This window comes from Hippopotamus amphibius, chromosome 10 (genome assembly GCF_030028045.1).
Source record: "Hippopotamus amphibius kiboko isolate mHipAmp2 chromosome 10, mHipAmp2.hap2, whole genome shotgun sequence".
NCBI lineage: Eukaryota > Metazoa > Chordata > Mammalia > Artiodactyla > Hippopotamidae > Hippopotamus > Hippopotamus amphibius.
The window spans coordinates 106,259,936-106,284,933 of record NC_080195.1 but is presented as its reverse complement, the minus strand read 5'-3'; the positions used below and the strand labels follow the sequence as shown (position 1 = coordinate 106,284,933).

General features: G+C 37.9%; 1 protein-coding gene across 12 annotated transcripts in view; it reads left to right on the top strand.

Moving 5' to 3' along the window:
- LOC130829952 (quinone oxidoreductase-like protein 1) overlaps positions 1-24,998 on the top strand; it is a 43,918-nt gene that overhangs the window by 7,818 nt on the left and 11,102 nt on the right. For 7 of the 12 annotated variants that reach the window (XM_057696629.1, XM_057696631.1, XM_057696636.1 and 4 more), the window contains exons 3-16: positions 1,421-1,498; positions 3,430-3,502; positions 6,216-6,260; positions 7,488-7,556; positions 14,099-14,232; positions 15,289-15,400; positions 17,677-17,775; positions 18,846-18,967; positions 19,791-19,896; positions 22,475-22,520; positions 23,045-23,071; positions 23,161-23,256; positions 23,655-23,685; positions 23,966-24,553. In XM_057696629.1, the coding sequence (XP_057552612.1) occupies positions 1,421-1,498; positions 3,430-3,502; positions 6,216-6,260; positions 7,488-7,556; positions 14,099-14,232; positions 15,289-15,400; positions 17,677-17,775; positions 18,846-18,967; positions 19,791-19,896; positions 22,475-22,520; positions 23,045-23,071; positions 23,161-23,256; positions 23,655-23,685; positions 23,966-24,553 (1,626 nt within the window). Of the gene's footprint in view, positions 1-1,420; positions 1,499-3,429; positions 3,503-6,215; positions 6,261-7,487; positions 7,557-14,098; positions 14,233-15,288; positions 15,401-17,676; positions 17,776-18,845; positions 18,968-19,790; positions 19,897-22,461; positions 22,521-23,044; positions 23,599-23,654; positions 23,686-23,965; positions 24,554-24,998 lie in introns of those variants that run through there. The other 5 variants (XM_057696632.1, XM_057696630.1, XM_057696635.1 and 2 more) reach the window with 5 other exon arrangements.

The following is a 24,998-nucleotide window of genomic DNA, read 5'->3' as shown; positions in this document are numbered from 1 at the left end:
GTGGTCCATATTGCAGTATAACTATATTTTTAAAAGAGTTGCTACAAAAGAGTTTTTTAGTTCCTCAGGGTGGTGGTATAAAAGATACTAGAACAGAACAACTTCAGTAGTCTCATGTTGCAAAATTAACCCAATTTATTCTGAATACCACAATAAAGTGAGTTTTCAGATTGTAGCCATATTTCAGAAAATCCTCTCTCATATTATGAAATGAAAGAGGTGAAAAAGCATTGTTTTTCACACTAACCTCTGAGCTTTGCAAAGTTACTTCATTGACTAAGCTTTAAATGGTTTCCAGTTTTTTACCACTTTAAGCATAGATAGTAGAATTTTCATATAGTGGTGATTGATTGAAAGGTTTGTGGCAGGCCAAAGTCATTATTCCACTGTAAATTTAGGGACGAAAACTAAATGCTATATGTGTTTCATAGTGTATGTATACTTCATAGTAGTAATAAGCATTTCTGGATCGTGACCACCATCCAGTTTTTCTGTGTTATCTTTCTGCAACTCCAAAATCATTTAGGTTAGGAGTGTAAACCCTGATTGGCCCTCAGGAACAATCATCGCCAGGTTCACACAGTCATGAATTAAAATCCACAAATTGATCAATATTGTTGAATGTCTTCTTGTTATCACCAAGTGTTATCTAATCTGAGTTTTAAAAAGGGATATCCCAGAATATTGTGTTCATGTCAAGTAAAACAAAGTATTCCCTTTGATAGGACACAGGAGGCACTGTGCAAGTAGCTGTTCTAGCCAACTTTTGATCTAATTTGTGGGCATGTTGGGTTGAAGAGAGCAGTTGAATTATTGGTGTCATTGGTGGATGACACTGAGTACCTGAGTTTGAAATATCTTTGCCTCTGAAGTTATATCTAGGTGCGGAATATGAGGGGTAATTAAGTTTCCATTAAGTTTGTAATTTGACCCCAGAGTTCCATGGGACATGCTTAACTGTCCAAGACAGATGTTAAATAAGGTAGAGATTAACAAATGGCACTAACAAACTTTATTTATAGCATTAAGAAAATTCCATAATCAGTAGTGTATATATTCTGTGTATGTGTTTAAGGATATCTCTGCGTGAAGCTTTGATGCTTTGAGATTATTTAAATTGAAATGAAGTACAGTGTTTGTTGCTCTACTTTGTTATCCTGTGTTCATTGCCTACACATATATTCCTGTCAGTATCTTAAGAACATTTTCAAAATATGTACCCTAACTAAGGCTTTTTAAAATTTTTACCCCTAAATTCCCTATATTCTTTTGTATCATATACTATAGGATAATTGCTTGTAGCTTCTTTAGTTAGGTGTAAGATTTGGAATCTGATTTTGTTCAGTTTTGTATGAAAATTTTAGCAACATGAAAGAATATTCTCAAAGGAATGTGTGATTATTTTATTCTTTGGTTCTAGGAAAATCTTCCTGTTACAGAGGATAACTATGTGAAGCTTCAAGTTAAAGCCTGTGCTCTGAGCCAGATAAATACAAAGGTATTGGTGCTTTTATTTTGGCCAAAAGTCAGATGACAGTTTCACAATATATTTAGCATACAAAAATTGTAATAATAATAACTGACTTCTGAGTACAAAGAAATTATCATTCTTAGAAGAATAGAACAGCTAGGAAAAATATCTAATGTTCATTTGTGTATTTCTGTATTAAGATAAATTATTAGTCTGATGGAAGTCAGGCATTCATATTATTAGATGAAAATATTTTATAAACTCCTTTACATTGTGAAAAGCTGAGAATTTATAATTACTAAGGCCTATAATAAAGGAAGAAATGACTGTTTAAATATAGTAAAAATAGAAACTAGAAACCTAATCAATTTGTCTCTAGTCTGTAGATTAATATCTAGTCAGTGTCTTGATAGAGTTCATATTCTTCTTGTCATTTCTCTTTGTCTCTTTCTCTCAAACGCCACCTCACGCCACCCCACAGTAATCTTCCATTATTGACCACGAAATACATGGAAAGTCTTCAAATGGTAAATACGGTGTGGTTAAATGTGCCATGGTAAATAGAGCAGGTCCATTTAATCAGTTTTATAAAGATGAATACTATATTTTTATTGGACCCTTAATTTATTAGATTATAATGTCAGCATAATTTCCAGGGATCTAAAAGTTTTCTTCAATAAAGTCACATTTAGGGAAACTACAGAACAAGGGTACAGGCTTGCACTGGGCAGCTCTCTAACATGAGCACGGCTTGAGAAGCGAATGAGTGAGCTGCTCTGAAATCCTCTCACCGGGAATAATCTGCTGTTCCTTATCTGCAGAGTTCTGTGTTCAGACCTTCCAAGATGTTCTTTTTAAAACTACAAAACATCCATTAAAATCCTGGTCTAGGAAATGATCTCCATGTCTGAAAGGAATGGTAGATTATAGTAAAGTCAATTTGAGTTGACAACAACTGTTAATCATAACGGTCATGAAGACTGTGTAGGGATGTGAGAAGACGCTTGTGGTGCGTGAAGGAGTCAGGGTGCAGGTGCCATAACCATGGTTTCAGCTCGGCATAAAAAAATTACTGTAAAACACTTAGTGTTCCTGTAAGAACGTTCTATGAACATCTTGGGAAAAGTGTAAAGTTCCACATTGAGAAAGACACTTTTCTGACAATCAAGTATAGGAGATCAAAGAATTGAAGAATAGGGGAAATATACAAGAAAATTATTTCAATGTCTTTTTACTTACTGTTCCTGAAATACTAATATACATACAAATATGTTCAGCATCTCTAGTATTATTATAAAAGTATAATAACTTTTATACTTTTAGAAAAGTATAAAAGTTACTAAACTACGGGCTTATTTATGTATACTCCTGTCACTTTAAGAATCAAGTGCTTAATTTGGTCAGAATCTAACCAAATACTAATCTCTTAAAAATAAGTAATTTATCCTTTAAAAGAAGAAACTCCAATCTGAGGTTATGTGGTGGTTTCCCTATGTATATCCATCACTTCTTCTCACCTGCTCGCTAACCCAAGGCTTGTGAGAAACTCTCATACTTTCAAAGGGTGTGGAAATGGAGAACCTTTATATCTTCTCCAGACTCTCCCCACTCCACTCAAATGAGGGGACTGGTACAAAGTGTTTGGCCAACTGAGGATTGGTCTGGCTATAATTTCCCTTCATATTTGGCAGAATAAAGATGTTAAAGTGTATCAGTGGTGATTTAAATGATAGTACTCATACCTAAGTCCTACATGTCAACTGATTGCTCAGCAAACTCCGTTTCCTACTCTATAAAGGAACCTATTTTGTGAAGTTAACTTGCTTTTGGTCTTGACGCCAAAAATGGAATCATATTTGGTTTTTCTGTGGTTTTATTTTTGCTTTTGCTTTCCTCATGTATGAAAAGAGATGAGGATTTATTCTTGACAATAAATTCAAGCCTTCATCATTATTTAGCTTCTGGCAGAAATGAAGATGGAGAAAGATTTCTTTCCTGTTGGGAGAGAAGTTGCTGGAATTGTGTTAGATGGTAAGTTTACAGATATAAATATCTGTATTTATTTTCTAAGGTAAAAGAAATTAAATAGTAGCTAACTGATTTATTGACACATAAAATGATGCACACATCTTCAAATACAAAACTTAATAATAATACAGAAGTAATTTCCCTTAAACATTAAAAAGAAAACTAGAACTTAATAGGTATTTTATAATTGAAGCGCTTATTACAGTTGAGTAAATATTTAGAGATTATATATTTAAATCCACGAGTAATCACATTGTATAGAATAACCAGTATTGCCCTTTTTATGATGTTGACAAACCAGCATAAAGTACTTGTGGAAGTTAGCTTTGGGCCAAAATTTATATAATGGTCAGTAACTACATTCACATTAAATTTTTATAGTATGACCCAAAATTGAGTATTTAAAAGGTAAACAGTTTGCTCATCTGAGATTGGTTCTGGGGAGAAATAACCAGTAAGATTTTATGATTGCCTTAAATAAAGAAAAATTTTAGTAAATAATGATCTTAATATGCAGGGCAATAAGCCTAAGTACTTAAAATAATTTGTTTCTGAATAAACATAGCTTTCGTATTTACTGCTAATAGTTCATGATCAGTTTATTGTTGGTCCTGTTGCATATATGAGTGGGTGAAAGAGCATTATCATGTGGGTTAGACTATTTGAATTTTACCTGTAAATTTAACCATAATACATTTGATACTCTTTCTCAGTGTTGTGTTCTGACATAACTAGACCACATTCCCTCTCTAGATCATAGATCTAGATCATAACTAGATTTTATTCCCTCTCCTTTTTTCTGCTTGGATTGTAGGACAGTAAAAATAAGAATTATGATAGTCAGAAGATGATCAATCCTTCATTCATTCATTCATTCATTTATTCATCATTTCATGAGCACTTCCTAAGTGCTTGGGATGTGAAGATAAATAAGGCAAAGTCCCTGCCCTCCAGGAGTTCACAGTCTAGGGGAGAGACAGGCATACACGTATGAGCAGATTCATTCTGCAAGCTCCAAGGAAAGATGCCCAACCAGCCAGCAGAGACAGGAAAGGCTTCTTGGAGTAAGTTAGCCAGACAGTAAGGGGTGGGCAGGAGCAGGATCGCAGTCGGCATAGACGATAGCATTGCACAAAGACACAGAAGCAGGTAATAACGTGATGTGTGTAAGAATTATGGAGTTTGGTGTTACTGAAGCAAAATTAAGTTCTGGGCAGGAGTCATAGGCAAGATACTTGGCAGAGGAAAAACACTTTGTCAAGAAAATTCTCCTTCAAAGATCGCAGAATAAAAGATATTGAACAAAATATTTTAATGATGGTATGAACATGGATTCCTTCCTCCCCAAAAAATTAGGCAAGAAGATAGGCAAGGGCCAGATCCCTGATGAGCCTCATATCTCAGACTGGGTTGTAGAGAGTATTAGCATGGCCATATGAAGGGTAGATGTGAGACAAACCAGGCTATAGGCAAGAGGACTGCTTGGGTTGCAGACCAACAGGCAAGAAACGACAAAGTCCGTAACCTAGACAGTGGTGGCAGAGACAGTGAATGTATTCAAGAAATACTGAGAAGGTAAAGTCAGCAGAACTTAATAATTGACTGGAACAGGGGAATTAAAAACAGGTAAAAGCAGGGAATGATTTACAACATTCTGGTTATATTTGAAAGTTGTCAGCTTGTAGGCTGTGTTTGAAATAATAGAAGGGTGATGAGCTCATCCAGGGAGAGTCGAAATGAAGGAGACACACACACAGCATGGAACCCTTGGCAGTACCACTGTTTGAAGGACAGTTAAAAGGAGTATGAAGGAGGCCAAGAAAAAAGGATCAGGGTAATTTCAGTTAGACAAGAATCCTCAGCGGAGCAAAAGAGAACAGTGCAGGAGCCAAAAATATTGGGGGGTGATGGCAAGGGAAGGACCCAGCAAAGCAGCCGACTGGGGCCCTGTTGCAGGCAGAGCCGGCCAGAGGCGCCACTTCCAGATTTCAGGCCTTACTTTACTGCTGCACCTCAGTCTCCTTGTCTGATCAGTAGGAGTACTGCTACATACTTAATGGATGTGCTGTGAAGATTAAATGTGATAACAGGCTAAAATGCTGGGCATAAGTAGGCATTCAATGAGATTTGAATTTGTTTCCTCTTGTTTCCTCTTGTAACTCTTTGAACAAAAATATTCTAAAGAAATGACTGATGCTGGAGGCCTTTTCTCTACACACAGTGAGAAAATGTAACTGTCACTTCTTTGTAGTCCTTCGCGTTTCTTGGCACCATTCTGAATTACATCCATAATCCCAAATCAGAGTAATTTTATATGTGACTCTAACCAAAATTCCCACTGTGTGTCTGAGATTCTACAACTAAAATAATGACAGATTGGACTACCCACAGGAGGGGTAGAACCCAGTGTACCCCATGTAACCATCATAAGACCTGTGCAGTGGATTCTTTTCCCTTTTCCTTCATCCTTAGCTAAACAGAGAGACATCCTGCTCCATGGTGTCAACAACCACATGGCCCAGGTTTTGTAAAGAATCCAGATTTGAAATGTTCTTTCCTACTGTCCTTACAGGCTATCAAAATGTCCTAAAAGTTCTTGACCTCTTCTCTGAGTTAGTGATTTTTTATTAATCCATGGCTTTTAAAATTTATTTTAATCATTTCATTATATTTAATAACTTCATAATAATAATTATTAATTTTCTCCACTCTTTAGTTGGAAGCAAGGTATCATTCTTTCAACCAGATGATGAAGTAGTTGGTAAGTTATAGGTCCTAGTCTTATTTCAAGTCTTCTGTCTTACTGTTGTCTCTTCTTTTTTCTGTACAATTGCTAATGTGTAGTGTGACCTTGCTTCATATACAGGTAGTTACCTAAGTTTTGAAATTTACTGTCAAATATCCATTGATGAAGAGAATTGGGAGTTTGATCTCAATAGCGGACCATTTAAAACTTTTCAATGTTTGGCTGTAGGTATGATAGAAAAATGGGCACAGTGGTTACTGTCCTCAGTGCAGCCCTCGTCTGACAGGACCCCAGTCTATAGTTAGACTGAAGACTCCAGAAAACAGTAAAGTCATAGTCCATCTGCTTGAAGGCTACTCACTGACTTGGCTGTATAGAAGCTCTTCTCTGCACATCCAACTTGAATTGTGTAGAGCTGCTCCCTTACTACCCTCGTAAAACTAAAAATTTACTGGAGACGTTTAATTATTGGGTTTTTTTTATCCATAGTTCATACCATTTTGCAGATACATGTATTTATACTTGTATCCTAGATATTCACAAAAACAAAGTATGACTTTAGTAGTAGTCTTTGAAATTGCTATTTCTCTGTAGAAAATATTCATAAGAAGATAGTCTTATAAACTTAGAAAATGTATAGCTTTACAGCATGCTTGAAGCTGTTAGGAATAAATTTATAGGAAAGTTTTCATCAGCTTTTAACAGAATTGCCTTTGACTTGGGTGTTTTCTTTGAGAATTTATTATTTCTATCTTCTCTTTATTATCTGCCTAAGAAGTCAATGACATTGTATTATTCAAGATTCTTTCTGTAAGAGCCCAAAAATAAAATCAGACTAGCTCAGGAGAAAATGGGATTTTTATTGGAAGCATACTGAGTTATCCTATAGAACCAAACTCTAGGAAGGTAGCCGTGATCAGGGACAAGTTTGTTCAGGAGCCCAGATGCTCCCAAGACTCTGACCTGGCTCTGTACATCAGCTATCATCTGTATTATCACTCAGAGGTGAAAGAAGAGGAAGAAAAAAAGAAGAGGTAGTGCAGGTATTACAGTGTTCATATCGGAAAATAAACTATCCATTTCCCTTCTTTATTCCTGAAATCTCTCCCTTCTCCACACTTAGTATTGGAACCTTCCTCAAAAATCCACTGAGGAAAATTTAGGCTAATGCTTACTGGCATCTCATTAGGAGTGAATTCATTTTTGGATTGTTTCCCTTAAGTTTCTCGTTTTAATTTTCAGGAATTTTACCCCTGGATTCTGAAGACTCTGGACTTTGTGAAGTTGTTCAAGTACATGAGCATTACCTGGGTATGTGACAGTGCAGTGTTTTGGAGCTCATATAAGTCTTACTTCACCGATGTGTGTGGTTTTTAGTAACAGTATGATTTCTTTGCATCTTCCGTGAGTGTGCCTAGGAAATAACTAGTGGGTGGTCATATGACTACTTCTGGCTTAGATTTTGTATCCATAAAATTCATTTTCAAACGAACAGTATTTAGACCTTTAAGTTTCCCTTACACTACTCACGGTAGGAGGTTTGAAAAGCCATTTCTCCCTTGGCTCTGAAATTATATCACTATTCAGAATTCTTTACTTCTTATTCTTGGTTATTAACTGAAATTTTTAAATGTATAAAATCTAGACAATACATGTAGAGTCTGAGCCAGGAAAGACTCAGAAACACTTATTCTTGGTTTCTGTTGCTAATATCTTTTGACCAGTATTGAATTTAACTTAAATGTTAATTTAAAAATTTTCTTACAGTAATTTACTTCTTAAATATTTAAATTAAAATGAATAAATGTATACACACACACCCTTCATGAAACCATAGTGAAAAGATGCTGCATCTCCTTAGTAATCAGGGGAAGCAAATAAAAACCACTTAAGAGATACCATTATGCCTCCACAAGACTGGCAGTTGTAAACTTCGACCATACCAGGTGTTGGCAAGAGTGTGGAGCAGCGAAGCCTTTTATGCACTGGGAGAGTAAGTTAGTGCAAATGCATTAGAAAATAACTTAGTGTGATTTAATAAAGGTAATGACGCATTAACACCTCAGACCTAGTAATTCCACTTTTACTTTCGTGCCGCAGAGAAGCTTGATGTGTACCAGTAGACATGCACAAGAGTTCACAGTAAAGCATGGTCTGTAACTGTGGAATAAAAAGAGAAACAGCCCAAATACTCATCACCAGAAAATGGATAACTAGAGATATTTCTAATTAACTCATCAGTGAAGATGAACAAATAACAACCAGGCATATCAAGAACCCCACAAACTGTGCTGAGTGAAAAAAGCAAGTTGCAGAAGGATACAAACAGTGATACGATTTTATTTCTATAAAGTTCAAAAATATACAAAACTTAATTAAGCATATCTTATGTAAGGATACAGGAACAGGTAGGGATGAAAAGTCATGTGTTAGTTACCTTTCTGGGTGAGGAAAGAGGATGTGATCAGAATAGAGGCACGGGACTCCAAGCGTACTGCCAATCAGCTATTCCTTTTGCTGAGATTCACGTTGCTCTTCATATCATATCTATAGGTCATCATACCCTCTTTTGTGTTCTTGAACTATTTTATTAAAATTTTTCCTGAGTTCTTTCTTGAATGATAGAATTGCTGATCAGACCATGTCGGGCCAATTTGAATTTTGGACTGTTAAAAATAGTAAATGTGTTAAAAATTTGAGTCTATATAGTAACTTGAACTAGGCTAGCAAATCTTTGGCGTTTCATTTCTGAAATTATAAATTATAAGTAGTTTAAATTAATGACATTTACTGTCTAAAATTTCCAAGTAATACCATATTGTGTTATTAAAAGTTAAATTTAAAAGGCAGTTTTCCAGAAATCTGAGGCCTGTGCTTATTTTTATATATATATATATATATATATATATATATATATATATATAAAACCTAGATATAGAGGCAACTATGTGTCTTCTTTTGAAAGGTAAAGCTCACTTTCAAATACCATGCAGTGAAAGTCTGATCCATGACTATTTTGATATAATGCAGTTTGAAAATCGAGGACAGCTGCTGTCTCCTTTATGGGAAACTCTACTACTTTTAATCCCAGAATTTCCTTGGGCCCTTATTGCCCCTGTTCTTTTGAGAACCTTGCAAGTATGGAGTCAACAAAAACCTTTAGTCTGGATTCCTAGGCTTGAGTTTTGACAAAGTAAACTGAACTAAATTGTTAACTAATGAAAAAACAAACCAAAAAAAAAAAAATTTCACTTCTTTAAGCATTGCTGAACACTGGAGGATTATAGGAGAGACTGGAAGAAGGGAAGCAAACTGGAACATCAGAATTTTCTAACAATAAAGCTTAAACTAAGACAAGAGAACCGCACAAATGATCTTTTATTTTCCTACAAATCAGGAGGATTATAGTCTCAAAATCCACCAACATGTACAGAGAAAGCAATTCTAGATATTCCTTGAGAAGGAAAACACAACAAAATGTTTCTTTAAAAGAAGTACTTTAAGAATGACCACTACCACCTGAAACACTGTGAATCAACTATACTTCAATTAAAAAAAAAAAAAAATGACCACTAAGTCTGTGTGACCTTTAAGCAAGACCTGGGCAAATTTACTTTGTCTATAAACAAGGGTGCCAAACTAGATAACCACTAATCTCTGCTATAGCTCTAACATTTTGTGAAAGAGGAAATAATTTCAGTATGTTCCCTGAAGATTTGCAGGGGGAAATAATTTAGTTTACCACAACTCTATTTTAGTTCCTATTAATTATTTGATTTTTTTTTTTAAATCTCACAACTCAGTCACCTCCTAGTAAGTCTGTTCTTTCATCAAACCAAAGAGCTAGGCTCTGGGGCTTCCCTGGTGGCTCAGTGGTTAAGAATCCACCTGCTAATGCTGGGGACACGAGTTCAAGCCCTGATCAGGGAAGATCCCACATGCCACGGAGCAAATAAGCCTGTGCGCCACAACTACTGAGCCTGAACTCTAGAGCCTTCGAGCCACAACTATTGAATCCGCATGCCACAACTATGAAGCCTGCATGCCTAGACCCTGTGCTCGGCAACAAGAGAAGCCACCACATTGAGAAGCCTGTGCACCACAACGAAGAGTAGCCCCCACTCACCACAACTAGAGGAAGCTCACGCATAGCAATGAAGACCCAACACAGCCAAAAATAAATAAATACATTTATTTAAAAAAAAGAACTAGGCTCCAAACAACTCCCAAATGATGTCTTATTCAATTCTTCCAGCTCTTTTGTGCTTTCACTTCTCAAGGCATTCTGTCAAACAAAAATAATTCTATTTTTCATACAAACAGCTCATGCAGCTCAATATCAAAAAAAAAAAAAACCCAATCAAAAAATGGGCAGTAAATCTTGAGACATTTCTCCAAAGAAGACACACAGATAGCCAAAAAGCACATGAAAAGATGTTAACATTGCTAATTATTAAAATCAAAACTACAGTGAGGTATCACCTCACACTGGTCAGAATGGCCATCATCAAAAAGTCTACAGACAATAAATGCTGGAGAGGGTGTGGAGAAAAGGGAACCCTCCTACGCTGTTGGTGGGAATGTAAATTGGTAAAACTGTTATGGAGAACAATATGGAGGTTCCTTAAAAAACTAAAGATAGAACTACCATATGATCCAGCAATCCCCCTCTTAGGCATATATCTGGAGAAAAACATAATTCAAGAAGATACATGTATCACAGTGTTCATTGCAGCAGTATTTACAATAGCCAAGACATGGAAGCAGCCTAAATGTCCATTGACAGAGAAATGGATAAAGAAGATGTGGTACATATATACAATAGAATACTACTCAGCCATAAAAAAGAATGAAATAATGCCATTTGCAGCAACATGGATGGACCTAGAGATTATCATACTTAGTGAAGTCAGAGAGAGAAAGACAAATATCTTGATATCACTTATATGTGGCATCTGAAAAAAAAAATGGTACAAGTGAGTTTATTTACAAAACAGAAACAGACTCACAGACTTAGAAAACAAACTTATGGTTACCAAAGGGGAAAGATGGAGGGAGGAATAAATTAGGAGTCTGAGGTTAACATGTACAACACTGCTATCAATACATATAAAGTAGATGATCAACAGGGACCTACTGTATAGTACAGGGAACTCTACTCAGTATTCTGTGGTGACTTATATGGGAAAAGCATCTGAAACAGAATGGATTTATGTTTATGTATAACTGAATCACTTTGCTGTACACCTGAAACTAGCACAGCTTTGTGTTTTATACTCCAATATAAAATAAAAGTTAAATTAAAAAAAAAATTGGCACACATTTTCAGCATTATTCCTTTGGACCTGAGGTAGAAAGATTTGAGATTCTTGGACTCTGACGTACTGTTATTATTGACCCATGCATGGCTCTCTTTTATTTATTATCTTAGGTTTTTAGAACATAATAAACACTGGTGTTTATTATGTTATAAACACCATACAAAAAGCAAGGATCTCAACATTAAACCACATCTAACCATGTAATTTTAAAGCCTCTGCAATCTTAAATGTAGTTTTATTACTGTTAGCATTTTTTTAAGCACTGAATTTTTGATTTCTTAATGAAAATATAGGTAGTCCCAATTCTTATGATGGAAGATATTCCCAGAAAATTCCATATAAATAAATTGTATACAGATTGAACATGCACTGTTAGAGTAGATGGGCTTTAGAGTCAGCCTTTCAAACTTGTAGCCTCAGACAAATTAATTACCCTGAATCCCATTTCATAGTCAGTAAAATTGGGAAAATTGCTATCTCAAGTTTTGTAAGGAATAAAGTACTGTGTGAGATATCCCCTGGTGCTTAGTATGTTTTACTATTTTAATGCCTTGCTTGTCTGAACATTTTCATCATATGCTTGGGTGCTTTGCTTCCCCACTAGATGGCACTAGTTAGTTGGTAAATTCCATGCTAACCCATCTGAGTCTATTGCCATAAGAGGAAAAATACTCCTGGTAAAGACTATGGAAAGTGTTATAAACTTAATTGTAGGTAAAATGAGAAAGGATTGCCTATACTGTGAAAAAAAAATCACATTCAGTGTACAACATAACAAAATAAAAAAGAAGTAATTAAACATATTAAAGAGCAGCTTAATGATCAGAAAATAGAAAGCTAATATAGGTTAAACTATACTAGTAGTCTGCCTTTTGTTCTAAGTGCAGTAGACAGCCATTGATGAATTTTTAAGCAAAGAAGTGTTAGGATGTTATTTATGTTTTTAAAAGATCATTCCGACACTGCTATTTTTTTCAAAGACACCACTAAAGAGATTGAAAAGAGAAGTCATAAAGTCGAAAATAATATTTACAACATATAAACAAGCAAATGACTTATCTATAATATATTAAGAATTCCTACAAATCAATAAGAAAAAGTCAACAACAATAGAAAAATTGATAAAACATTTGAACAGTCACTGCACAAAAGGGATTCCATTTGGCCACCAAACACGGAAAGGTGCTCAACTTCATTAGTAGTCACGGGAAAGCAAAGTGTCAATAAAATCACAGTAAGAGACCATTACACATCCATATGATGGGCAGAAATGTATACTAATACCAGGGTTGACAAGGACATTCACAGCAGCAGCTGTGGGAGAGTAAATTCATACAGCCACTCTGGAAATATGCACTAAAGTAAAAGGTAATATATCCTGGGACTGGGATTTCCACTTCTCAGTAAATATCCTGGAGAAAACCTGTGTACCAGTGTAACAGTAACAAGAGCATTCTTAGTTTTAAGAATGCTTAACTACCCAAAATGGGAAAAAACACAAATGTTCCTTGACTGGAGAGTGGATAACCAATCCATTCTATTAAATTAGATGTTGCCATAAGATATCAAAAATGAAAGCACGATAGCCACATGTACCAAGAAAGGATGTATCTTAAAAAATGATGTTCAGGGACTTCCTAGGTGGTGCAGTGGTTAAGAATCCGCCTGCCAATGCAGGGGACACCAGTTCGAGCCCTGGTCTGGGAAGATCCCACATGCTGAGGAGCAACTAAGCCTGTGCACCACAACTACTGAGCCTGTGGTCTAGAGCCCTTGAGCCACAACTGTTGAGCCCGTGTGCCGCAACTGCTGAAGCCCACATGCCTAGAGCCCATGCTCCACAACAAGAGAAGCCACCAAAATGAGGATCCCCCGCTCTCCACAACTAGAGAAAGCCCTTGTGCAGCAATGAAGACCCAGTGCAGCCAATAAATAAATAAATTTATAAAAACAAAACAAAAAAAATGATATTCACCAAAAAAAGAAGATAGAAAAAATGTATATGGTAAAATTACATTTAGATAAAGTTCAGAAACAGGCAAAACAAAATTATATTGTTTAAGAATGGATACTTGAGTTATTAAACTGTGAAGGTGAATAAGAAATTTTTAGAATGGTGGTGACTTCTGATGTCAATTATATCTCAATTTTTTAAAAAATGCCTCCGGTGGGAAAGGTGAGGCTGTTGGTGTGAGGGCTGTGTTCTCGCTCTCAACCAGGATGGTGGTTACTTATGCATTTGCTTTATATTTATTTATCCAGCTGTACTTTGTTTCATGTACTTCTCTGCATATGTTTTACTTTAACAATAAAACGTTTAAAAAATGCATACACACATATTGGCTCCTATGTTGAAAGTGGAGTATGCGTGGGTAAGAATGGAAGCAGAGAAACCGTAATGTAGGTGAAAGATATTAGAAGTAGAGGCTTGGACCACGGCCATGGGGGGAGCAGAGATGAAGGGAAACAGATCCAGGAGGCAGGTCTAATGGGACTTGCTAACAGATTGTTTCCTCTTGTTCTTTGTGTTAGTTCACAAACCAGAAAAAGTTATGTGGACAGAAGCCGCTGGAACCATTCGAGATGGAGTACGAGTCTATACAGCTCTGCATTATCTTTCTCATCTCTCTCCTGGAAAATCAGTGCTGATAATGGACGGAGCAAGTGTAGGTGCTAATAGTTTTGTTAAGAACCTGACCAAAATACAGAGCTTAGGGAATTGAGAAATGGGCCATCCATTTGCTAATGTAATTTGTTGCCAGTTAGCTTATTCACTGATACCTTTACCGAACTCCCATTTTCTAAAATAAGCAGCTTTCATCAATAGGAGATAAAAGTTAGCATTACTGTGTTTGGTTTCTTACTTTGAATCTGCTAGTACTTTAAAAAAAGCAAACAAGCCATTTTTATTCATGCCTGTTACACAAAGCCTGAAATAGCACTTAGTCTTTGAAGCCAGACCTCAGGACTCCCTGGCAATTTTGTATTATATCCCGCGTGCCTAACACTTGGGTGACTAAGATGCTCATTTACAGATAGATCACATAAGATCAAAACTGTACTAGTTTAAACATAGTACATGTATCATCAAAATATAGTTTAAGACACTAAAAGATTACATGAAATTATAATCTAAAAATGTTACAAAACATGTGGTGAATTTATAGTTTTATTTTCTATCTGGTTGTTGAGGATGCTTTTCCCCCTGCTTTTTCTTTGAAAAAAAGGCACTCTTCAGCATTGGATTCAGCCTTATATCCAACATCAGGATAGCAGTTTCCCTGAACCTACCCCACAGGTCAGCAAAAGGATGGAACTTTTGAAGTGCTTTGATTTTCAAAGAGAGGTTGCTGGACTTGCATATGTGCTGTGTAATTAGCTTAGTACATTAGGCTGACAAGGCCCTTAACGGCCCATTTTTCTCTTTCCAAGGTCATGTTCTGAATTCGGCCTCTGTCCTTGAAATTATGTGCTGCTTGCAGTCAGACCCACTGAGAGCCTGTGGCACACGTAGCTTTTCTACCACTCCTCTTGAGGAAGAGTCTGTCAGATGTTTCCCTTTCTAAACTTGTCTACATTTTGTTCTTTTTCTATCAGACAACATTTTAAAATATACTGAAGTAGCACTAAACTATTACACTTTATTAAACAACCTATAAAATGAATTAGGTACAGCTTCTGCCCTATATCTATAACCCCACTGTGTATTTTTTTCCACATAGGCACTTGGTACAATAGCTATTCAGTTAGCACACCATAGAGGAGCCAAAGTGATTTCAACAGCGTGCAGCCTTGAAGACAAGCAGTATCTTGAAAGATTTAGGCCTTCTATAGGTGGGTAATAGTACTCAATGCAGACTTTAAAACATAAAATTTTAAAGAGAGATCACCTTAAAAACTGCATCTTAAAACCAACTGCAGAATGCCAAATGCATATCATTTTTAAAATGTACTTAGTATCTGTACTAAATCCAAGTTTACTCAAGTTATAGTTTAAATTTTAATTATTTGCTTTTTAAACCTGCATTTTTCAGTGTTTTTTCTTCTTTGTTATTTCAGTGTTTTTTCCCCATTGTTATCAACTTACCCAAGCTTGAGTTAGGTGAACTTCGACACAGTTTAGAAACACCTGATGCCTCTTTGGTTTTAGTCAATAAATCAATATATTTTTGCATCCCTTTTTATGTTTCTCAACCTCTGTTACCCAGTGATATGCCTGTAAGTTGTCTGTTTCCTGTGATACACTAGGAAGGGAGATGAGCAGTTACCCAGAAACCCAGGTCAGATATAGTTTAGGACAAACAACATGGGAGAGGCTGGGGAGCTCTTGAAAAGACTGAACCTATTCGAATAACAATGAATATGGAGAGGAGAAAGAAAATAGAGATTGAAAAAATGAGAAAGGAGAGAAGAAAGATAGGAGTAGAATTTAACAGACTGGAGTTAATAGAATTAGCATTGGAGTTTAGCAGATGAAGAGGAAGGATGAGCAGAGTGTAAGTGAGGGCAGGCAGGAAGGAAAGCAAGGTTCATTGAGTGGTTGTTTTTTTAAGATTTATTATTTGTTTGTTTTTGGCTGCATTGGGTCCTCATTGCTGCACATGGGCTTTCTCTAGTTGCAGAGGGGGAGGGGCCACTCTTCATTGAGGTGTGCAGGCTTCTCATTGTAGTGGCTTCTCATGTTGCAGAGCACGGGCTCTAGGCACATGGGCTTCAGTAGTTGCGGCGTGTGGACTCAGTAGTTGTGGCTCACAGGCTCTGGAGCGGCGGCTCAGTAGTTGTGGCGCATGGGCTTAGTTGCTCTGCGGCATGTGGGAATCTTCCCAGACCAGGCATCAGACCTGTGTCTCCTGCATTGGCAGGCAAACTCTTAACCACTGCACCACCAGGGAAGCCCCTCGTTGAGTGTTAATATGCATGACAGTTCCTTAAATCGTCAACAACCCTGTGTCAGCTAACTGAGGGACAGCACCTCAGAATTTAGCTTATCCTGGGATGTACCACTAGATGTACCACCCTGGAATGAAATTTGAATCCAGGCCTGTCTAACAGTGAAGCCTGTGTTATTTCCATGGTTATGTTACGCTTCTGGCAGAGATAACCAAGAAATGAAAGCAAGGTTAAAATGGGCTGGAGAAAGGAGACTATAAGAGAAAGGGAAAAACGGTTGAAAATAGAAGGGGGCAGGGAGCATGAATAGTGTTGTTGAAGGGAGCCGTTTCTTCTTGGTTAACTCTGCCCTTCCTAGGTGCTTCCGTCCCCTTTCCCTCGCATCCCTGCCACCCCCACCTCCATCCCCCAAGACTTCAGTCACTACTGGATTACCCCTCCAATCTGAGCAGCTCTGAGAGGAATTCTCTTTAATGAGAAGGTGTTAAAAGATATAAAAATAAAATAGAAATATGTGTCTTTGCCAGTTCAAATTCTGAGAATTTGTAGTTCTCTCATTGGCTTGTTCTATTAATATAATACTTAAAGCAACCAGTTAAAATTAGTTTAATTTTCACTAACTCTGCTTAAAACAATTGTTTTTTGTTTTTTGTGGGTTTTTTGCACCTTAAAGATTTTTTGTTTTGTTTTGTTTTGTTTTGTTTTGGAGGGCAAATTGGGGGATGCATGTGTGGGTTGGGATTTCTGTGACTGAGAAAGGATAAAACAGCCTCTAACAGAGAAGTACCGATCGCATAAATATATCTGTGTACTTTTTAGCTCGAAACTCTATTAAATCTGAACATACTTAAGAAATTGCTGACTCTTTCAGTCCACATCTTAATATATATGTACTTCTGTGGTTTAGAGAGTCTCAGTTCTGGCAAAATATCCTTTAGCTGTAAAGAACAATCCTCTGTGTCAACAGACCAACCTTGGAAGACATTATCTACAAAATGCTCATATTTTTATTTTATTGAATATACCAGTTCCTTCATTTAAATTGATCCTTACCAATACTGGGTTAGATGAGAAAAAGTACAATTTGGATTCAGTAACTGCTTCAACCATTTAATTCATTTCAGAGAAGAGATATTTATTTGCTTTTCTTTCTCTTCTTCTCGGAGTTGTGTTGATCACATAGAGAACAGTACATTTGCCGGACTTCCTGTCTTTTACAGCCCGAGTGATCGATGTATCCAGTGGGAAAGCCCATGTTGCTGAAAGCTGTTTAGAAGAAACAGGTGGCCTTGGAGTAGATATTGTCCTAGATGCTGGAGGTGGGTACTTTACTAAATCAGTAGGCTCTGTAATTTTTATTGTGATGGGTGAATTTCTGGGAAAAAATATATAACCAGGAAATAATTATTTATATATTTATTAAATTGGTGTTTAGGTTTTTTTAATTTTTTACCTTTTCTATTTAAATTGGAGTATCTTCATTTTATTCCCATTGTAAACACTGTATGGAAGGGAGAACATGCTTACCTTTTAAAGTATAGGCATTGGAATTTAAGTATCTCTGCAAGAAATTTACAAACATGGCCTAGTCAGTGGTTCCTGGATTAGTTCAGTCTCAGCCAGTTGCTTATTCAGTCAGTTCTACTATGTGTGGCTGCCCCCTATTGGATGGTGGACTTCTGCAGTCCCTATTTGGAAAACGCACAGAATTTTGTTGCATTTTCACCTTCCTTGAACTTTTGTAGTTTAACCAATATCTATTTAACACCTAATCTGTACACAGTTAGATAGTGCCATCACATCTAAAGAATAGGTTTCACAAGCCTGCAAAGAGATTCTATTTATACTTTGTTGGAATGTATTTTCTATCCTAAGAATCATAATGAATACAGCTATGACCATATGTGTTCCTTTTTAGCCAGTATTTTCAAGATTTGAAATTAACTCAGAAAAAAAATCTTTCAGTGAAAGTGAATGTATACTTCATTAACTTTTCAAATGGACATTTCAATAATTATGTCAAAGTATGACTGTCTTGACTCCATGAGTGCCTTACTCAGAAGTCAACTTTTCCCAAAGTATTAAGCTATCAATGTTATGACTAAAACTATCAGACTTAGTTATGTGTTATGTTATCTTGCCTGATTTTCAGATTAAAATAGACTTTTTATCTTTATTTCACTTATAATTAAAACTAAATTTTATGACTAGTTTTAATGCAAAAAGTATATTTTAAGGTGTCTGAATACATTGTGTGTTACCTTTTTCTAAGAAAAATTCTCCCTTGTTCCTACATTAAAAAGTAAAGTGAACTTTTTATGATTACTATAAAATATATTCTCTCTCTCTCTCCCTCGCTCTCTCTCTTTTGAAACAATTCCTTTGTAAGTGAGGTTATATAGTAAAGATGATGAACCAGCTGTAAAATTACAACTACTACCACATAAACATGATATCATCACCCTTCTTGGTGTTGGAGGCCATTGGATAACAACAGAAGAAAACCTGCAGGTATTATCAGAAACAATAAAGCATTACTATTACACCAAAAGGATGTAATTAACAAAGAGTAACGCCTAAGTCTTTTAGCAAGGTGTGGCTAAAGCTAAATTTGTATAAATTCTGAATTATATCCTATTTTTAAAGAAATATAGCTTTTTTTTTTTTTTTTAACTTTAGCTATTGGACAAATGTTGCAGTATAGTGCCTAGCAGAGAGTTTCATTTAACTTTTATTTAGTGGTTTGGAAGTAGTGACTTCTGAATTTTTTAATAGTATTTCAAATAAGATTTTTTTCCTTAGTAACAAACATTCCTGTTGACATATACTTAACAAAATATTTCTATATAAAATTATGACAATTTCCTAATTATTCAAATGAGAACTTACTATGTATGTGTGTGTATATATATATATATATATACATTGTCTTCCAAAGTTATATTTCTCAACAAAATTCAATCCAAGTATTTTTATCATGATTGATATGCAGATACCTTAATTCTCATGTACCAGTCTTCATCAATTTTCTAACATCCTCATGAAGATGACTTGTGAGTAGCAGCCAGAAACCACCCCCACACACACACACCCACACACCCCCCCACACACCACCCCCTACTACCACTTCATCACCTCTAGATTGGCCTTGCATTTGACCTTGCTGTCTCATCATTTTGGACAATGAATTAGAAAACATTATAGTATACATACTATTATTAAAGTTTGTATGCTGATTATTTGTGATTTGGGTATTATTTGTGTAAAAGTTTTTCTGGTCAAAGATACCAATCAGTCTTCTGCTGTTAAACTTTCTCTGTGCATTCTGTCCAAGTTGGATCCTCCAGATAGCCATTGCCTTTTCCTCAAGGGAGCGACGGTGGCTTTCCTTAATGATGAAGTTTGGAATTTGTCAAATGTACAACAGGGAAAGTATCTTTATATCCTTTTTTTCTGCTGACTTGAGTTTCTAGCTTGAAATTTACCGATTAAGTTCTTTAATAATGATAATTAATATTTATAGCAGCTAACTTTCACTGAACATACCAATGTTCCAAGTGTTTCATAGCTATTTACTTAAATATTAAAACAGCCCTGTGAGGGACTTCCCTGGCCGACCAGTGGTTAAGACTCCACGCTTCCAATGCAGGGGACGTGGGTTCAATCCCTGGTTGAGGAACTAAGAATCCCACATGGCACAGGGCACAGCAAAAAACAAACAAAACACACAGTCCTGTGAAATTTAAGTACTATTATTATCCCTATATCACAAGTAAAGAAACTGAAGAATAGAAAGGTTAATACATGCCTGAGGATGCAGCTAGCAAGTGGCCGGACAGGAATCACACCCAGGCAAGTCTTGCTCCTTTCTGAAGGAGCAATAAACTAGAGGGTGCATGGAAGGATTTGCTTCACTTTTTAACCTGGCATTAACGAAATTACAGGTCACCTTGAGAGGCTGCATCTTTACTCCTTTGGTGGTGCCATTGTGTAAAACACTTCAGAATATTTATCTGAATTAAAGAGTTTGTGGGGTGTTTTTAAGAATATCAATGCTAGGAAATCTTCATCAAATAAAGATGGGTTTGATTTTTTTAAGTGGAAGTGATTCAGTGGCAAATCTAGTGAATGAAATCGATCATTCCATTGTGGAAAAGTAATAAAAGTGTTCTTGAGAATATGAAAGCAGTTCCAAAAGAAAGGTCCAAACCTCTTTAGAACAGGGTCAACTTAAGAATAAACGTTTTATTTCTAAGATTCCTGTTTCAAAGGCAGCTGTACTTGGTAACAGTTTTAATATATTGGATAAAAATAAGCTCTCGTTACTTAATAGAGTAGAACTGTATGAGAAGAAAGAGACTTTCATAACTGTCTCACTGAATATCACGTGTGTTATATATGCATGATATGTACAAAGATCAGCCTCCTATAAAAGCAATGGCAGACTTAATTCAGAGCTTTCAGATAGTAGTATTTAATTAGCATACTGCATGTTTGAGTTTTAAAGAGTACATTTCAAAACCAGAACATCCTCTTGGGACTTCCCTGGTGGTCCAGTGACTAAGACTCCACACTCCCAATGCAGGGGGCCCCAGTTCAATCCCTGGTTAGGGAACTAGATCTCACATGCCACAACTAAGAGTTCGCATGCCAGAACTAAAGATCCTGCATGCTGCAAATAAGACCCGGCACAGCCAAATAAATAAATATTAAAACAAAACAAAGCAATAAAACAGAACATTCCCTTAATGTAGTGAATATGTGTTTAAAATAGTTCTAATTAAATATTTTCCTATTAAATGTGGGAAATAAACTTTTAACTTTCTAAAAGAATTATTGAAATCTCAATTTTAAATTATGACATGTTCAATAACATTGTAATTATTATCAAGAATACCATGGGATGTTAATGATAGAGACCATGTATTAAAGGTAACATAAGTTAGTATGTTTTGAATCTTACATGCCAGAAAGTAGGCTGTCTGCTTTGCCAGCATTACTTAACTTAATTCTCTAAACTGCTACCCGCCTCACCCCCCCCCCCCCCCCCCCGCCGCCGGGCCAATGAGAAGATTTTAACCTATTTGACAAATCCATGGACCATGTTGAAACATGACATGTTCGTATGAAATGTTAAATTTTCAAAAATAAGAAATGTATGTTTTATATACATATATATACACCCTTACACATACTGTTGGCAATTTCATTAACAGAAGTAGAAAGAGAATTTGTAGTATGCGAAAAGTGAATCAGTATTCTTTAGGTCTTTTTAAAAATACCTTTAAAGTAGCTTATATTCACATTTTCTAATTTAGATTTTCTAAAGTCCTGAATTCTCAAGTCCTGAATCAGACTTTAGCCCTCACTTGTGCAAACCCCCGTCAGTTGCGTCACACAAGTCAGTTGCTGCTTGTGGTTTAACATAGCAATCTCCTTCCAGTTGTGTGATTATAGGCGATAAATAATTCTCCTGTACTAGCAGTTATGTAGACTCTCAGTTCTAAAATTATAATTTCAAGTAAATGACTAGAGTTTTAAATTTTACACTTTCTTTTAATTCTCTTAGTGGCATATATTAAACACACACACAGATTATTAACTTTCCTGCATACCTATATAATCAGCCAGTTTAATAAATAAATGTGCACCCAAAGTAAGACATGTAAGTGCTAAAATTGTTTTTAACTAAAAATACCATACATGGTGCTAAAATGAAACCCTGACCCCATTCTGTTAACATCCATTTGGGATAATACTTGTCATTACTTAGGACAGGCGTTAGGCTCTTTCATCACTTGTCCTTAGAAGTTAGGCTCTATTATGTCACCACCTCTCAAATCAGTTCCCCCATTTTCCTGTTTTAGAGGTAAACTTGACAGTTTACAGAATTTCTGTTAAAAAAAGGAAAAAATAAGTGGGTGACCTGCCTCGTATCTTCTGCTTATAATGCTTATCAAATGGTTTTATTTACTCCTCTCTCCTTTTTGTTGCCACCTTAACAGTCTTTCCAGTTACGTATCTTAAAAGATGTGATGGAGAAGTTATCAACTGGTGTTTTTAGGTATGCAAAATGACCAAATCATTGTTCTTGCTTATTTTCCTATTCTCCGAGAGATAAAATGGGCATTCCCATTTCTGTTTCAGCTTTCTCAGTGCAGCACCTGTTGCCTCCATATTTTGTTATTTTGTTTAGATAAATAGCTACTCTTTAGTATTTCTCAAAGTGTATACATGCCAGTATGCATTCCCTAAGATAGAAGTGGTTCTTGCCTTTTCCTTACTCCATTCTGTGCTATATACCTCACCCTTTGCTTAGCCTCATCACCCCTCCCAAAGCAACTTGAAATAATCCACAGGTTAACAAGAGGAAAAAGTAGAATTTTTTTCAGCTGAATCTGTTTATCAAAAGGAGAGGAAAAGGATAAAATAGATATTTTTCCCCTTTCAAAATTTAACCACTTTTAATAGTGGAATTAATGGACAAATTTGATGTAAAGTAATAGAGTTGAACTAAAGCAATCGTCAGTTACCATGCTATGTACTCATCTTTAACTAGGCATTTCTAATCATTTCATTCTTCCTCAGACCTCGGTTGGATGAACCCATTCCACTGTACGAGGCAAAAGTTACCATGGAAGTTGTTCAGAAAAATCAAGGAAGAAAGAAGCAAGTTGTTCAATTTTAATTTTGTTTTTTCTCAGACCTCAGTTCGATGAACCTATTCCAGTATTGAAGCCAGAGTTTCCTTGGAAATTGTTCAGAAAAGTCACGGAAGATAAAAGCAAGTTTTTATGTTTGTAAGCATGTTTTCCTGTTGAGACAAGATGTTCAGAGTTATTTGAAGTATTGGAAAAGTATTTGAAAAAATTGTACAGATGGGTCAAGACAGTTCTGAAGTTTAACATCTAAAGGGAATATTCCCAAAGTCTTTTAAATTATTCCTATATATCTGCCTCTTATAAAATTCTTTACATGAAGAAAACTGCTTTCAGCAGAAGCCACGCTACTCTATAGATAAAGCTGCTGGAGTCTTTTGCTATGTCAAAATAACATAACTTTTGTATCAGCTCCATTCCAAACACCTTCCTCTAACATCCTTTGCTGTCGCAATTTAATACTTTGAATATACTTTCAAGTCTCAAAGGATCTAGCCCATAGAAAGCTAAATTTTTTTTCAAATATTCATTCACTCCAGGGTTCCCTCAGGATCCAACAGGAGCATCACGGTAACTGGCCCGTGGCCGCTGCAGCGTGTGCGTGGAAGGCTGCAGTGGCGATGCTTGGGAAGCGGGGCGGGAGGCTGCGCCTGCGAAGCCGGCGTGCAGATTGCCTATCGGGGGTCTCCGTCTTGGGGGTCGGGGGAGGAGGCCCAGGCCCCGCGCTCCAGCTCTGCACGTCGCCGTTGCGCTCTGGAAGCTTATCGAAGCGGCAGCTCAAGTGTGACACTTCCTTTTCATCCTGGCGCCGTGCCCCGGGCTCATCACACCCTGCTGCGGATTTCAATAGCGCTCGGCCATGCCGGTGCCCTGGATCGCATGCTTCCGAGCCACCTGGCACCCGGCGACCGGACTACGGCCGAGGCGCCGAGGCGGCGTCCGGGGAAGCTGGTGGCGGTGGCGCGCCCTCCGCCTCACAGGAGCACGGCCGGGGGCGGGGCCTCGCGGGCGCCCTAGCGGACGCGCGCCGCGAGACGCCGCGGGGCGGGGCCACGTTGGGGGCGGGGCCGGGGCGCGCGGGAAGCGCCAGCGGGCCTGCGGGCCGGCCCCTCGGCCTCCGCCGCGCGTCATGGCCCTGTCGGTGCCCGGCTACTCGCCCAGTTTCAAAAGGCCGCCTGAGACTTTGCGGCTTCGACGGAAAAGAGGCCGGAGCTTGGGGGCCGCCTCCTCGCCCGAGGAGCGGTCGGAGCCGGCGACCCGCCGCGCCGCTCTGGCGGCCGGGCTGCCCCTCCGCCCTTTCCCGGCGGCGGGCAGAGGCGGCGGCGGCGGCCCGGCCGCGGCCCGGAGGAACCCCTTCGCCCGCCTGGACAACCGGCCGCGGGCCGCCGCCGAGCCTCCCGATGGGCCGCCCCGCAGCCAGCAGGAGGCGCCGGGCCCGGTGAGTGTCTTCGTGCCTGGGAGCCGAGGGGCCCTTGTAGTTGGTGGGTCGATTCGGCTGTGAAGCAGGGATGGCGGGTTCTTGCGTTCCAGGAGGGAAATGGGCGCGAAGTTTCAGCCGCCCGCGGCCTCAGGGAGCCCTGAGCCCTGCGAGAGGCTGCTCTGCGCGGTCGGGGAGGCGTGCAGTGCGCCCCGCGAGCTGCAGCGGGACGTGCGGGGCGGGCCGGTCCTGAGCGCTGGACGCCGCCTCCCCGCGGTCCCGCCGGGTGCCCGGCCCGGGGAGTTCGGGCTGCAGCCGTCCGGTGAGGGGTTCGGTGAGACCAGTGGGAAGAGAGCTCGGAGCAGCCACCGTTTGACGAGAAGATCACAAGTCCCTCTTTCCTGCCTGATTCAGTTCCTCCCTTCTCACGGTCTCAAAATTATTCTAGGGTTGGAGGAATGTTGAG